We start from the raw sequence: 15,000 nt of genomic DNA on the forward strand, positions 1-15,000 counted from the left end.
GGAGGCAGGGGTGGGAGGAGGAGGAGGAGGAGGAGGGAGGTACGGAGGGATGAAGGATGTGATAAATTAGGCCAATTTTCCTGCTCTCAAATTGATCATGCTGAGAGAGAGGTGTTGTTTGAAAAACTTCTCTCATCTTTCAGATGTTTTTCCAGGCATCACCCATACATCTAATTCACGGTGTGATGCTGGCCACAAACACAAACACAAAGAACAACAGCAACAACAACATGTGGTTTACACGCACAGCTCTTACACTCTCTGTGATGTCACTTCCTGTTTTGCAGCTCCTGGGCATGGCTTTCTCCATGACGCTGTTCCAGCAGATCCATCGGACGGGGAAGAAGTACGACGCCTAACGGCCACACACCCAGCTTCGCACCCCTCCACCCCCCCGCCCCGCCCATCACCCCAGCCACCCCCCACACCGAGGAACCCTGGGATGGACTCTGGAGGACCCTGTTACAACCCTTCATCTCCTCTCTTCTCTTCAGTGTCCTGTGGTCCTGTCAGCTTCATCCAACATACTCCCCCCAGCTCCGCTACTCCAGATCCCACCTGCCTCGCCCCCGCCTCCTATCCCACAACCACCACCACCTCCACCTGCTCCTCTCTTCACTTCTCGTTTGCCAAAGAGAGACACAGGACAGTGGAGCAGAGGAGCGCTGGCTTTCGCCAGGGCCACAGGGGTGGCTGCCTCGCATTTTTCTACAGAAGCTCAACCCACTCAACCCATGTTTATCTCTCCCATCCACTGCCACATCCAACCCCCTCCTTTTCTCTTTTTCTCCTTCGGCTTGGACTAACAAACTGTTTGCAGGAAGGGGGACAAAACAAACAAAAACAAAACAACTCTTCTGAAACTGGGACGGCTTCATTGCTTTACTAACACAGATTTACAGAGGCACTCACACAGACACAAACAAAACACACACTTTGACACCCCCGCTTCCCACCCACCTTGTTGTAAGGCAAAGGAGAGAGAGGAAGAGAACAGAAAACAAACTGATGTTTTTTCGGGGGGCCCTCTGCCTGTCGTGGCTTTGTACCTACGTGTAGCTAAATGTTAACAGCCTCCCTCTGTGTAAATGATTAAAGAGCCCTACCCTTTAGCATGCTCAAGTTTTCTACTCCATGGACTCCTTTCCCTGTTGAGGTGACATCCATTTGCTTTTGTTTGTTTGTTTTGTTTGTTTTGTTTTGTTTCAGTTCAGAACAGCTATTACACGTGTGTGATTTTTATGGCACCTGTTTGGCTTTGTGAACCAGTGGAGGAGGTGGGTTTTGCCGTGTTAGTAGTGGGGGCTAGCGGCTGAGAATAGCGGCCCAAGTGCTCCATGGATCCGGTTCTGATCGGGGGCCCGGTCCATTCAAGAGTCAGCTGCCATTTTGGGGGGTGGGGGGGTTTGTGGAAATGAAAGAAGCTCTGTTGAGAGGAGCTCTCAGCAACAAATCCTGCACTGTGTAACGGCTACAAAAGCTCAGCTCTCTCTGTTGGACAGGAGGGTCGCCTTACCGAGAAACACACACACACACACACACACACACACACACACACACACACACAAGTTAATTCACCCTAATCATCAACCAAACAAAACATCCCCAGAGGCGACAGAGGGAAAAGTAATTGTGCTGGCTGTGTATCTCCTGTACGCTGAACTGCATTCCTTTGAGGGCCTGGGCTTCTGCTCACCAGAGACCAGCAGAAACACATCTGTAGGCGTCATGCCTCAACACGCGCCGGTGTCTGTATGGAGCAGTAGGCTTGTAGGGAGCTAAGACATGCGGCGCAGTCCCAATGGAGAGCCACCACCACCAGTACCAGGACCACCCCCCTCCCCAGGCCATAACTGACCTGTTTAGTTATCGATCGTCTGTCTCTCTGTCTGTCTGTCTTTCTGTCTGTCTGTCAGTGGAGTGTCTGAGCAGGAAGAGTTTTTAGGGTAGAAGCAGCCTTATCTTCACTCCCTCACATCTTTTTCTTCTCTCTCTCTCTTTTTTTTCTTCTGCTATCACATGCCCCAAGGTTATCATTTCGGTCGCACAGATAAAGCAGTCACCCTTTCAGACGGGGCAGAGCTGCAGTCTCGTCTGTTGCCACAATGGTGACGGCAGTGTCTATGGTGGTGAGTGTCGGACGACACTTAGCATTGGCTGGCTGTGACAGCTGCATCAAAGCTGCCAGCGATTGATGTGGTTGGTGACTGAACAGGAATACGAACAAACGAACATCCAGCTAATCTCGTCGATTTACTGCAGCGCCACACACATTGCTTTGATAACACACACACACACACACCCACTGCAGCGCCACACACATTGCTTTGATAACACACACACACACACACACACACCACACACACACACACACACACACACACACACACACACACATTGCCTTGCTGTCACACAGATTAGCAGTTGCTGGCTCATCACAGCTTCTGCATTAAATTACGTGGGAAAGCTTGGTCGCCAACTGTGCTCTCTCCACTGTATTAGCTGCAGAATACATTTAGCCAGCCAACTGTTTGAGGTACAATGGTGTGATATGGAAACAGTTTTTCCAATTTGGGACCAGAATGAGGCTCAGCGATAGAGAGAGAGAGAGAGAAAGAGAGAGATTATTGCAAACACTCTGGCACGGTATGGTGCTGCTTCATGATATGGTGCTGAAGTAAGCAAGAAAACAGCAAGTAGTTTAAAGGAAATCAGCTTACTCAAACACATCATATAGCTCAAACATCCCCCTCTCACATACACACAAACACACACACACACACAAATAAAACACACACACACACAGAAAAATGAATAACCTCTTATTGGACCCAAGTGTAAGACACTAAAGGCCAAAGTTTAGGCTTCCTCACTCATATAACTCCTAAGGCTCGTTGGGGAGTAAGATTTACAACACTCAGCTCACATCCATAAACACACACACACACACACACGCACACACACACTAATGATCTTCAGGATACATGTGCAGGACACAGGCTGCCCATGCCGTACATCAGACTCCATAAGGTCCAGCGAGTCGCCCATAACTTAGTGAACATTTGCTTGTGTTTAGTGTGAAATGGGTGTTTAGAGTGGAGTGCCGTGATGCATAACAGCCCAAACACACATTACCCATGACAGTGTTTGACGAGAAGTTTATTTTCATTAGTGTTAATTTTTCTCCTCTAACAATGCCATGGAGCAGAACAGATGGAGGGAAAAAGGAAAAAATGTTCCCGCTTCGTTCCCCCGTGGAGCAGATGCTTGAGATGATGCCGTTGTTTATCGCCATATGAGTTTTCTGATCCGAGTGGCATTAGGCAGCACACTTCACCATCTGAGCCGCTGCAGACTCACCGACAGTGTGCCGAGACACCAGGCTAGATGTTTTAACAGTTAACAGTCTCACACTCTCTTGCCCAAAAGAACTGAAGAGAGCAAAAGAAAGAAAAGGTGAAGAAAGCTGAAAACACCTCAATGTAAAGACGATGTCTGTTGCTGATCCTTGGGTGTCTTCCTTGAGATGATTGCCTATGCGATAGCACTGTAGTTCTGCCTCCTCCAAAGTGCTCCCACGGCAACCGCTCCAGAAAACCCCCTCCGCTGGTTAACATGAATTATGTTTTGTATTGAACCAATGCTGTCTATAATCATTTACATTAACAGTGCAGGAAAACGTAAAGAAGAAATGCAAATTGCCTGTCACTTTAACACAAGTGTTACATTATGTTACTTCTTTTTTTTTTTTTTTTTGTAAATTGTTTGTTATTTGTTTGTTATATTTGTTTTGTTTCTTTTGTTTTGTCTGTTTTTATACATCACATGTTTTCTTTCCATGTTTAATTGTGCAGGTTTTTGTTATTTTTAGCTTTAGCTCGGTGCTGATCCCAACAACTGTTTGAGACTCCATAATTTGTTAGCATTATAGCTAATGTATCTCTGCATCAAGAGAAGTGCTACCCATCTGTACTGCCATGTGTGATCCGCTATCACTGCTAACCAGTGCAGGAGAGAGAAATAAGATGAGCCACTCGCAGCCTTCAAAACTCATCACAGGAACATCCAACAGAGACAAAGGGCACAACCGTTGTTCTCTGAGCTTGATGTCTGTTGTCATGGAGATGCAGGCATACGGTAACCATCTGCTGGAGAAGGCGAGGGGGATTCGTGAGGTAATGTGTAAGCGGGACTGGTCAGTCATGAGTTTGGCTGTCCTTCAGCTTTGGTACTTTTTACACAGCACCCCTGTCCTCCTCTGAGGCACCAGTGGACACACACACACACACACACACACACACACACACACACACACACACACACACACACGACATGGTGTCCTGTGCTACATTGTACAGAAGCAGAAAACAGTGATGGGATGTTAACATGCTAGCCTTCTACTCGGTTCACTTAGGAAAAAGCTAAATCTATCTTAACATGTAGGAAACTGATTTTTTTTTTTTACCAACTTTTGTTGTCAGTCACGAATGGCTTATTTCATAGTTTTGTTTTGTTTTGTTTCTTTTTCGTATTGTTCATTTTGAAGAGCGGTGTAAAGTTCAGTTATGTACATGTTGGTGTATGTTAGTACTGTATTTTTATTTTAATTCACACTCTTGCCGATTGTGGCGAGGGAAGTGTTTGGATTTGGTACAAATAGCCCCAGCCCCCCCCCCAACCCCCTTCATTCCCGCTCCCCCTCTCATGATCTCCCAGCCAGAGATACGCCATTCGCTCTCATTGCCATTCATCAGAAAGATGGAAGAGGACACATGCCTTGTTTATTGGCCTACTGTGACTTGCATATGTTTTCATACAGATACTTTGAATTCCCCCTTCTTTGAACACCCTGCAGAGTGTGTGTGCGCGTTTGTGTGTCGCGTTGTGGACGCGTCGGCGCCCCACGGGGTGGTGTATTTTATAGTGTTGTGTTGGCGGGTGGCAGTCAGTTCAATTTATCTGAAAACTTGTCAACATAACCTTGTCCTGTGGAGTTATTTTCCATTATTTTAATTTTAATTTTTGGGCTACATGTAAAAGCACTCTTGAGTATCTATAATAGTGGTGCACCAAATCTCATTCTTTAAAATCCTACTATTTTTTAAATAAAGGTAAAAGTGTGTTGCTAAATCCCATGAGAACCTGTGCCTGCCGTCTGTTTATTCTGTCTTTTCTGTTTTGGTTGTGTGTGTGTGTGTTAAATAGTTTTTTTGGATTACTCCCACACACAAAGGCTTTTTCTGAATATGTCTGAGTGTGTGTGTGTGTGTGTGTGTGTGTGTGTGTGTGTGTGTGTTGTCTTGTAGTTACTGAAAGCAGTGACTGATGGAGCAAGCCGTCTGAAATGTATTCATTGTTTGCTTAAATGCCAACATGGAGTTATTCTTTCAAAAGACAGCTTGATCAGTGATGCAACAGTGGTTATTTTGTATTCATAAGATACAGTTTGTGAGAGCGGTATTCTACATAGTGACTTTCACAGGTGTGGCACCTCAAGGTTACGTTTCTCTAGAGCCAGGGTCTGAGTAGATCTGTGGGAGGTTTGTTTGGTGGCGGTCGGTCTGTAGATCTGGTATATACTGCTCTTGCATCCGCCATCCTCTTTCCTTCAATATCAGGCTGTCATTAAAGATCTGATTAGCATGTTAGTCTGCTAGTGTTCAGGAGAAGGTGATAGGATTCAGATTAGATATTATCTTTCCTTTTGTGGTAACATGAACACAGCTTAAACAGCGACAGGGCTGCAACATGCTAGAAATGTGAAAGTAGGCTACAGCTATCCATCCCAGCCAATTAGGGCAGAACTATGCAACAATTTGCCACTTAAGGAGGTATGTTAATGATTCAAAACTACTTTTGATATCATCATAAAATGAAGGTCAAATAATTACACCAGCCATGTAGGTCTGTGGTTTGGGAACATGCAAGAAAAACCTACACACACAACGTCATCAACAATATCACCAAGGCGCCAGTTAGCAAGTAAACAAGCCTTTATTACTGCCAACTGGTCTGTTGGTTGTGTTTGCAAGGTTTTTTGTCTGCCTTTTAGATACTTAGATTCCTAGTTTATGACCAAAAGTCCATAATGCTTATTAAAGTAAAAGCTTAGGTCAAAACATATGTTTTGTTGCATGAGTAAAGACCATATTTTGGATTTTTAATCAAATAGGCTGAACAGTGAGAATAGTTTTCCATACCAAAGGAATCTATATTTGAATGTTTACTTGATATGTTCCAAATCGAAGTCTGCCAACTCAGGTTTAAGGTTGAAGTTTTGAGTTTGTTAAATAGTTTTTTTGGATTACTCCCACACACAAAGGCTTTTTCTGAATATGTCTGAGTGTGTGTGTGTGTGTGTGTGTGTGTGTGTGTGTGTGTGTGTGTGTTGTGTGTGTGACAGACATAGAGAGAGAAAGAGATTGCTTGTGTCTGTGTGTGTCAGACAGAGAAAGATCCTAGGATCCCCATGAGGATCTCTCATGAGAGTCATGACTAGCATCTCTGAGTCACGTTGCTAAAGGTGCTTGAACACTTGGTTTAGGTTTCTGAGTCTGGAGCCTCTTCCACTTCATGCAGTACAAACCTCTCAGCCTTTTCCTTGTGTGAATAGACATCCCTACATCCCCATACAGCACTCCAGCTCCAGTTTCTATTGTATGTCATGTCCCCAAACGCATCTCTACACAAACAAAGAATAACAACCAGTCTTTTCAAACTTTGTGTTATGTTGTTTCCTCTTTCTCTGTTGTACAATAAACACATTTGGTACCTTAAAAAAAAAACATAAAACATCAGAGTAAATCAATGCCCGGTAAACACTGAATGCCAACCTGGCGCTATAAAGAACAAATAAGCTGTAATGAAAAATGCATTAATTCCACTAATGCCCCCTGTGCCGCTGTTGGGAGCTCTCCCGTGGCAGCGTGCCTAAGAAAACAGCCTTGTGTGTGAACAGGCACACTAGCATTGCCTAGCAGCGCCTGTATCGATCCAGCAAGGAGAGCCTGTTATACAAGCACGAGGCGTGCACGTCTGGCAGAAAGCCTGACAGAAGTGCAGGTCCCAGAGGAGAGGAATACCAACAGGGGGGGTCAACTGGACAAGAGGAGAATGTAGAAGGAAAAAGTCTCGGATAAGAAGAACAAAGGAAGGCAGAGAAAAGAGCATACAGATATATTGACAAAGTGGGGGATAGAAAGACATGATTATACAAGTGAGGATAGATTGATAGGGGGATAGGTCAATTTGATAGACACATCAATTTGTAAATAGTTCCGTTAACCAACTAGGAAAACAAACAGGGGAAAGAGAGATGAAAATCATGCCATTTGTACAGACAGACAGACAGACATTGAGTAAAAGAGACAGAGATAGAGTCGAAGATCACTGTACAGAGAGGCTTACATATTGTTTGCTTGTTGCTTACTGATAATCCCTCAAATCTTTTGGCAACACAGACATGTCATGTCAAGAAGGATTATTGGAAAAGGAATTTGAAGTTGACAGTGGAAAGAGAGATGATTATTTCGAATAGGAGGATAAGAGAGAAAGTGAGTTGAAGGAGAAACGCTACCATAAAGATGACCTTAGCTGGCTTACTGCTTGTTTGCATCTCTTTGCCCTTGTACTGTATTTGGAGGTGGTGTCAGTCACTCAGCAATCAGAGCAAAACTAGGACATGAGGAGACCACTCAAGCATCACCCAGTGGACTCACCAGGAGGCCTGCAGCTGAACAGCGCCTGAGGGGGGTTGTGTGTGTGTGTGTGTGTGTGTGTGTGTGTGTGTGTGTGTGTGTGTGTGTGTGTGTGTGTGTGTGTGTGTGTGTGTGTGTGTGTGTGTGTGTGTGTATGTGTGTGTGTGTGTGTGTGTACGTGTGTGTGTGACTGTGTGCGTGTGCGTGTGCGTGTGCGTGTGCGTGTGCGTGTGCGTGTGGGTGTGGGTGTGGGTGTGGGTGTGGGTGTGCATGTGCGTGTGTGTTAGGGTTATCATGGTAAACAGATCTAAGAGCAGTACAAGTAAAATAATTAAGTGAACTAAAAATAAAAATGACTGTTGAGCAATGAACAATGCCATTCAAACTCAGATTGAATAGAATATCAGGTTCCCCTTGATTTGTCTTGTTCTGTTTGACCTCTTGAGGATGAATGACCTAATAATCATCACAATAAGAAAGTTTTGTTACAGTACCAGTGGCTTCTTTGGTTGTCCAATGAGTTGAATCCTTTGTTTGCCTCTCTCTCTGCTGAGATGTTTGCTGAGAGACCTTCCATTCACAGGTGTTCCAACTTTACGTAATGAGCAGCCTGCAGTGGCCTGCTTGTGGTGCATTCTGGGACTTGCAGTTTTTAAGGCAAAGTCAAGTGAGCTGAAATTAATCTTGATAATGCTCCTTTTACCTCAACAATGATTGAAATAAATCATATTTAATGTCATACATTCTTTTATGCTGCATTTTTATAACAATTATTATAACAATGGTATGTGTGTGTGTGAGGCGGGGGGCAGTGATAGGTGGGATCAGAGAAGATGGAAGACGGCAGAATCAGTGCAAAAATGAATATGAATAATTCATAAAATCAACTCTGCTAAAGCACATACGCATTTAAGGTCGTGATTTCCCCCCCCCCCCCCAGGCATTCGTATTTTGTAAACACAAGTCCTTTTTCATTTTTTTCCCAGCCTTCTAGGAGAGCACCACTTTCATGCAGTTAGTTCGAAATCCCCAGAGCTTTCTTAGTGATCTCAATCTCATCCCTTTTTTTCCCTTCGCTTTCCTTAATCCATTTCTGCAGTGGAGTGGGTGGATAGCAGCAGTACAGCACCAGAGCAAACCCAGCCAGACGGCCTCACAGTCACAGCCAAAGCCGGGGGGCTTTACCGCACCCTTTCAGCCCAGATATAGAGCCTGTACGCAGCCCCAAAAAAACACACACAGCCCACTTCCTGGGTGACACACTGGGGGCACGTCACTGCGGTAACGTGACCCCTGCCTGAGCTGTATGGTTTTAGAGATGGGGTAGGTGGGAGGGGGGCACACGGGGGTCATGTCAATGCTCATGTCAGCTGTTATCCCTTCCCTTTTTTAGCCAGCAGATATACGCACATTCACACACACACACACACACACACACAAACACACACACACACACACACACACACACACACCAACAACAGCTGAATCACACGCCCACAGAGTGGCCAGAGTGAAGAGTGCTTCGGGCGGTGTATCGCCGTGTGAGTAAGTGTGTTATTTTCGCCCCTCACGGGAGATTTTCACATTTCGCCCCCCTACCCCACCCCCACGGAGCGGTACCATGGACCGGGACCTGAATCTGAACCGGGCCGAGACCTTCTCCTTCATCAACCCCTGGATCCGATACTTTCTCTTCTTCTTCAGCTTCTTGTTCTGGGTGAGTGTGTAAAGTGGACTGGGCCCGTCTGGAAAAACAAACCAGAGGGCGTCATTAAGGTCTGAAAGAGAGAGAGAGAGAGAGAGATAGGGGGATAAAGAGGAAGAGAAAGTATCGGAGAGAGTTTAAGAAAGAGGAAGAGGAAAAGTCTTAGAAAGAAAGATGTTTGTTGGTGTAAGTGCTTGTTAGACAGATAATGTAGTTGTGTGTGTGTGTGTATGCGTGTGTCTGTGCGTGTGTCTGTGTGTGTGTGTGAGAGAGAGAGAGAGAGAGAGAGAGAGAGAGAGAGAGAGAAAGAGAGAGAGAGAGAGAGAGAATGTGTGAGAATGTAAGAGGGAGAGAGACATAAATGGATTTGGACATTTTTCAGACTCCCCCATGAATAAAACATTGGGGGGCTGTAATTTGGAAAGCTTGTGTCGGGCGCAGTCACAGAGCTGCCGCTCTCATTGTTATGGTCCATTGTGATGCTGTTTTTGCATTCAGATCAGCACTTAATCAATAGGCCTGCTGCCGGGGTACTCGTCATTTACATATTGTTGCAATATGCGAGAAGCAGCTGGAAAAAACAGCACTGGCGGAAATCGCTCAGCAAATGCTGTCTGCGTTAGAGATGAGTTTCCCACCCAGCCTGAGTTTCTGACATTTGTTTCATTTGCGCTGATTCATCGAATGCTTTGATTGATTCTGGTTTACCCAAGACCCAAAGCTATACATTCCCATTCTTACTGTAACGGATACACACTGCACATACACAGAAACACACACACATGCGTTATGTCAGAGAGGCAATGTTAGACAAAGCTGTCATAGCTCATTGTAGTGGCATATACACGTGTGTCTGTGTGTGTATGCGTGCGTGTGTGTGTGTGTGTGTGTGGGTAAGTGTGCACAAGATGCCACTTGTGAGAGCGAACATCCCAATTAATGTATGTGTTATCATGAAGTGCACTAGTGTGTGTGTGTGTGTTCGTGTGTGTGTGTGTGTGTGTTCGTGTGTGTGTGTGTGTGTGTGTGTGTGTGTGTGTGTGTGTGTGTGTGTGTGTGTGTGTTTGTGTGTCCAGTTTGGATGACACACAGTCACGTTGAAGCTTCAGATGCAGGGCCCAGTCATCCTGGCCGTCTGTCCCAGTTAGGCCCCACTGCGCTGGGTTTGTTTACCTCACTGCTTCCCCTCTGTTCTCTCCGGCCGGGGCTAATCCAACAGGCTTTTGTTTGAGAAGCTGCTGCACATGGCCTCTCTATAGCCCTCGCAATCCTGCTGGAGCTAGGCACCCAGAACGCCGTTTCAGATAACCAACACTGGAGAAAACACACACACACACAAATCCGAGCACCCGTGACACACAAACTTGCACCAACACACTCAATATCCATCCACATCCCATCCACACAAAAAGGCATGCACTCACAAAGGCATCAGACTCACGCGCATGCACAAGAGTTATAGACACAAACATACATACACACACAAGCAACAGACAGACACACACAAAGGCAACACACACAAACACACAACAACAAACACACGCACATTGCACATTCACAAAGGCACTCCTTCTCGCTGCTGCCCGAGTCCCACCGGAGGAATGACATCACCTCTGCACAACAGGAACAGCTCCCCACTGACAGCCTCAGAGCAGTCGGTGGAACGACTAACCGGCGCGCTCGGCTGCTTCCTGCCACTTCCTGCCTGCCTGTGCCACGGCATCACCGCTTGGTGCGCCCTGCCTCTGAGCACCACTGAGTGCTGGGTGGCCGAGGCGGCGGCGCTGCTGTCAACCAGCCGTCAGGAAAGGCCCAGATAACCACATCGGCCACCTGCTGAGAACCGCCAGCAGGCCGTCCGTCCGTCTGCCAGTCTGCCAGTCTGCCAGTCAGAGTGGAGAGGGGCGCAGGGGGATTAGTCACTGCTGGTTTATCAAAATTCACGCCACTGTTCCCCAGCCTGTCATTTCTACATGGAGAAACTTTTGATGGTTCCACGCAATATTCAGAAAAATGCCGTACTAGTCTGAGGAAGCCAAGAGTGGCTTATCTGTTCCCTGCCAGGCTAACAGAAGCAGTTACTCAGTAAAAGGTGACAAGGAGAGTTGGCGCTTATAATACAGCACAACTGACAATCTGTTAATATCCTCTGATGAGTTCTGAAGACATTTATTTCAATCAAACACTGTCCTTTAAGGTTTGTGACTACAGTACCACCAAACATATGACCTTCATTCAGGTGGATCCGTTTCATTTTCTGGTCAGAGGACAGGAAAGCAAAAAAAATGAGATGGTTTCAGCTGAGTTAACTTGGGTTCCAATGTTATTTATTTATTGTAAAAAAAAATATGGGAGCCTCTGTAGCAATATGTCAATGTGAGAGACAGGTGAGTTTTAATGGCAAGTCAGCAATCTAGGCAACCTGTCCCTAAAGAGAACAAGCGAAGAGGATTGTAAAGTATTTGAAAAGAAAATGTGCTGTTGAGAGAGAAAAGTTTGAGGAATGTAAAATGGATGCTTGAACTCATCTCGCAAAGTGGAACAATGCACAGTGGGCCGCACTCACCAAAGTGGTCCAATGCCAGTTCACATCTCAAACAGATCTGGTGGCCATGGAAATGAGAGCAAAGTGGTATGCCATATAATAGTGTTAGGTTTGGATATAAACTTGCACTTAAGCAGTGACAGTCCAGCACTTCTTTTTCTTTATGTCGTTTTCTATTTCTTGAAAATAAAAAAGAGTATTTATTGTTACACCAGGTTTTATTGCTCTTAGCTTGACTGTTTTTCTCCCTTGTATGTCGCTTTGGACAAAAGCATCTGCTAAATGACTAAATGTAAATGTAAATGTATAAAGTTATTATAGAGGGAGACATACATTACCATAGCTATGGCTACGAGGAGTTTGGACATGTTTGGGTCCATAAGACTGGTGGTAGCAGATACTTACCATTCCATTGGTGTCATGAGCCTTATCAGCCAGCTGATGTTCACCATGTAAAGCAGGGATCTGGCTGTCCACATGGGTGTTATTGAGTGTTTTTAGATGGACATCTGAACAGACACTCACACAACAACTTGCAATGCAATGGGGGTGAGGTTCAAATGTCTTCCCACTTGACAGGGGCCCTGGTAAATGCCACACAGTATAGATGTATGAGATGTAGGGTTAGAGTTTTTCAAAGAGCTTCCCAGACATAAGGAGGATCGCTTTTATGTTGTTATTGTGGTCTCCAACCACCCTCAAATAGAGCTGCTGGTTAGATTGAAAGACTGCCAAATGCCGTGCGTTAGGCAGGGGAATGGGCCATTTGCAAGGAGCAATTGTGGGTGCGGTGCAATCACAGTTAGAATTGAGGTTTCAGCTAAAGCCAGCAACTCACCCTTCCCACAGCAATCATCTGCAGAAGTGAAGGACAACTGCCTCATCTCTGTGGCTGATCTGTATACGGAAAAACCTTATTTATGAGTGGTATTAACATGGGCATTCATTTGATCATAGCGTCTGGTATTAAATCAGTCATATTATGGGGATGTGACCTATTCATTCAGTGTTTCCACTACCAATAACTTAGCTTGAGGTCTGATTCGGTGCTTGGGTTGCCAAACCTCTTCAGGCAAGGCAAGGCAAGGCAAGTTTATTTATTTTATTAATTTAAAATTCATGAAAGAGCAGATCAACAGATAAAAGAGCATAGATAAATAAGAGATCAAAAAAGGTAAAGTGCATTATAACAGTTAAAAGAACATAACATAAAGGAAGCTGAAAGAACAGAGAAAAATACGATAAATAAATAATGAAAGTTAATAAATAAAAAGATCAGTTTGATCACTAAACAAAAAACATCTGAGAACAGTTGGGTCTTAAGTCTAGATTTGAAACTGGGTACAGTTGGAGCACCTTTGATGTCATTAGAAAGTTGGTTCCAGATCTGAGCAGCATAGCAGCTTACAGCCGCTTCACTTTGTTTAGTTCTGACAGAAGGTATTACCAACAGCTTTTTCTCCAGAGAATTGAGAGGTCTTGCAGGTGTATAATGCTGAAATATATCTGATATATATATATATTTGGTCCTGCCCCATTTCATGATTTATAAACAAGCAGCGGTGCTTTTCAGGAGTCAAACAGATGTTTCCGTTGACCTTCCTGTTTGTCTATGACAGTCTCAACTTTCACTGGAACAATGTCATACATAACATTTCAACTCTGAAGGAGAAGCACAAAAGTCCTCCACACTAGCCGACATGACATTTAGATATGTTGACATGAGGGTTGACTGTCAACCTTCACTCTGCAATTCTGTTTGTTTTAATGTCTCTGAACAGCGGTCTAGCTGTGCCTGTCTACCATTTATGAGGAGTGTTCAAACAGTGAATGCTGTTTTAGGATTAGATAATAAGGAAATCATTTTTTAATCAGTTTTAGCCTTTCATCTTCTTAGAACACTCTGAGATAAAGTCAACTGTTGAAGTCATCTGACCTTCACACTCAAACCTAATGGATGAAAGAGAAATGAATGTGGTTCCTGATGGAATTGCATGCTTTATTTTCCATGGAAGACAATAAAACACATTAAAACATTGAATACCATTGAAATACTGAAGTGTACTTGCTCAAAATGATTTAAGAAGTCGTGGTTATAAATCTGACAAGTTTCGAACTTCCCTTTCCAGGTCACATGGAGTAAACTGACGCATAAATTGCTTGTTCTGTACCTGTTCTGTAAGTCAGAATGGAGACAATTCCAACACCAACTCTCACATGTAAAGTAGACAAGGCCATGGAAGACATCTTGAATTAGCATCTGATAGGTGGCATTACCTACTTGGTGCCCATTAATGTCACCCGGCTCACTTGTCATACTTGTCATGGTGAGGGTGCTATGTCACCATGGACCGGAAGCCCAAATACATTGAATTCTAGCTTCAGTGCTAATGCTACACTTCTCATGTGTTCTGACATGCTATTCCACTGTGACATCTTGGTGCATCTCTGATGAGACTATAGACGAGCAGCATGTCAACATCTCAGTTTGATCACGGCTAACATCCATATTGTGCTTGTTTCCTTTTCAGGTGTTCTCCCTGCTGATCGTGGCTATGGGGGTCTATGCTAAAGTGCAGAAAGCAACAGGTGAATTGAAAAACCTTCCTATGGTTTGAAACTGATGTTGCTCACATTTACATGAAGGGGTTATCGACTTATCCATTTTGAAATAAAGGTTAGACATTTGATATCCAGATTCATTCATCCATTGAATGCCTTCCCAGGTCTGTTGAAGTGGGGCTTTGTGTCTTCTGTGTTCCGGTTATTGCTGTGTGGCTAGAGCTGTTTGAATGGGAGTCTGTGAATAAGTGTTTGCCATGAAAAGCTAATATCTCTTCTTATTTTCTCTTTATCCTCATGTCTGTGAGAGTGCGGCGTACGAACGCAGTTCTCTGAATTTCATTGCTGAATTTGTTTTGGTGTTGTTTGCTTTTTTTCAACACATTTCAGACACCGTACGAGACACGTTCCTCATCGACCCGGCTGTCATCCTGATGGTGGTGGGGGTGGTGATGTTCTTCATCACATTCTGTGGCTGCATCGGAGCGCTG

General features: G+C 44.6%; 2 protein-coding genes across 2 annotated transcripts in view; both read left to right on the plus strand.

Moving 5' to 3' along the window:
* tspan9a (tetraspanin 9a) overlaps positions 1 to 4,670 on the plus strand; it is a 79,135-nt gene extending 74,465 nt beyond the window's left edge. The window contains exon 7 of the mRNA XM_080841640.1: positions 288 to 4,670. Coding sequence (XP_080697766.1) covers positions 288 to 359 — 72 coding nt within the window. The 3' untranslated portion in view covers positions 360 to 4,670. The remainder of the gene's footprint in view (positions 1 to 287) is intronic.
* Positions 4,671 to 9,318: 4,648 nt separating this feature from the next.
* The window catches only part of tspan33b (tetraspanin 33b), a gene marked incomplete at its 5' end in the record, with an annotated part of 21,798 nt that continues 16,116 nt past the window's right edge, over positions 9,319 to 15,000 (plus strand). Inside the window, 3 exons of the mRNA XM_080842772.1 lie at positions 9,319 to 9,414; positions 14,479 to 14,536; positions 14,900 to 15,000. The exon at positions 14,900 to 15,000 is cut by the window's right edge and continues 27 nt beyond it. Coding sequence (XP_080698898.1) covers positions 9,319 to 9,414; positions 14,479 to 14,536; positions 14,900 to 15,000 — 255 coding nt within the window. The remainder of the gene's footprint in view (positions 9,415 to 14,478; positions 14,537 to 14,899) is intronic.

Source organism: Sprattus sprattus (assembly GCF_963457725.1).
Source record: "Sprattus sprattus genome assembly, chromosome: 7".
Lineage (NCBI taxonomy): Eukaryota > Metazoa > Chordata > Actinopteri > Clupeiformes > Clupeidae > Sprattus > Sprattus sprattus.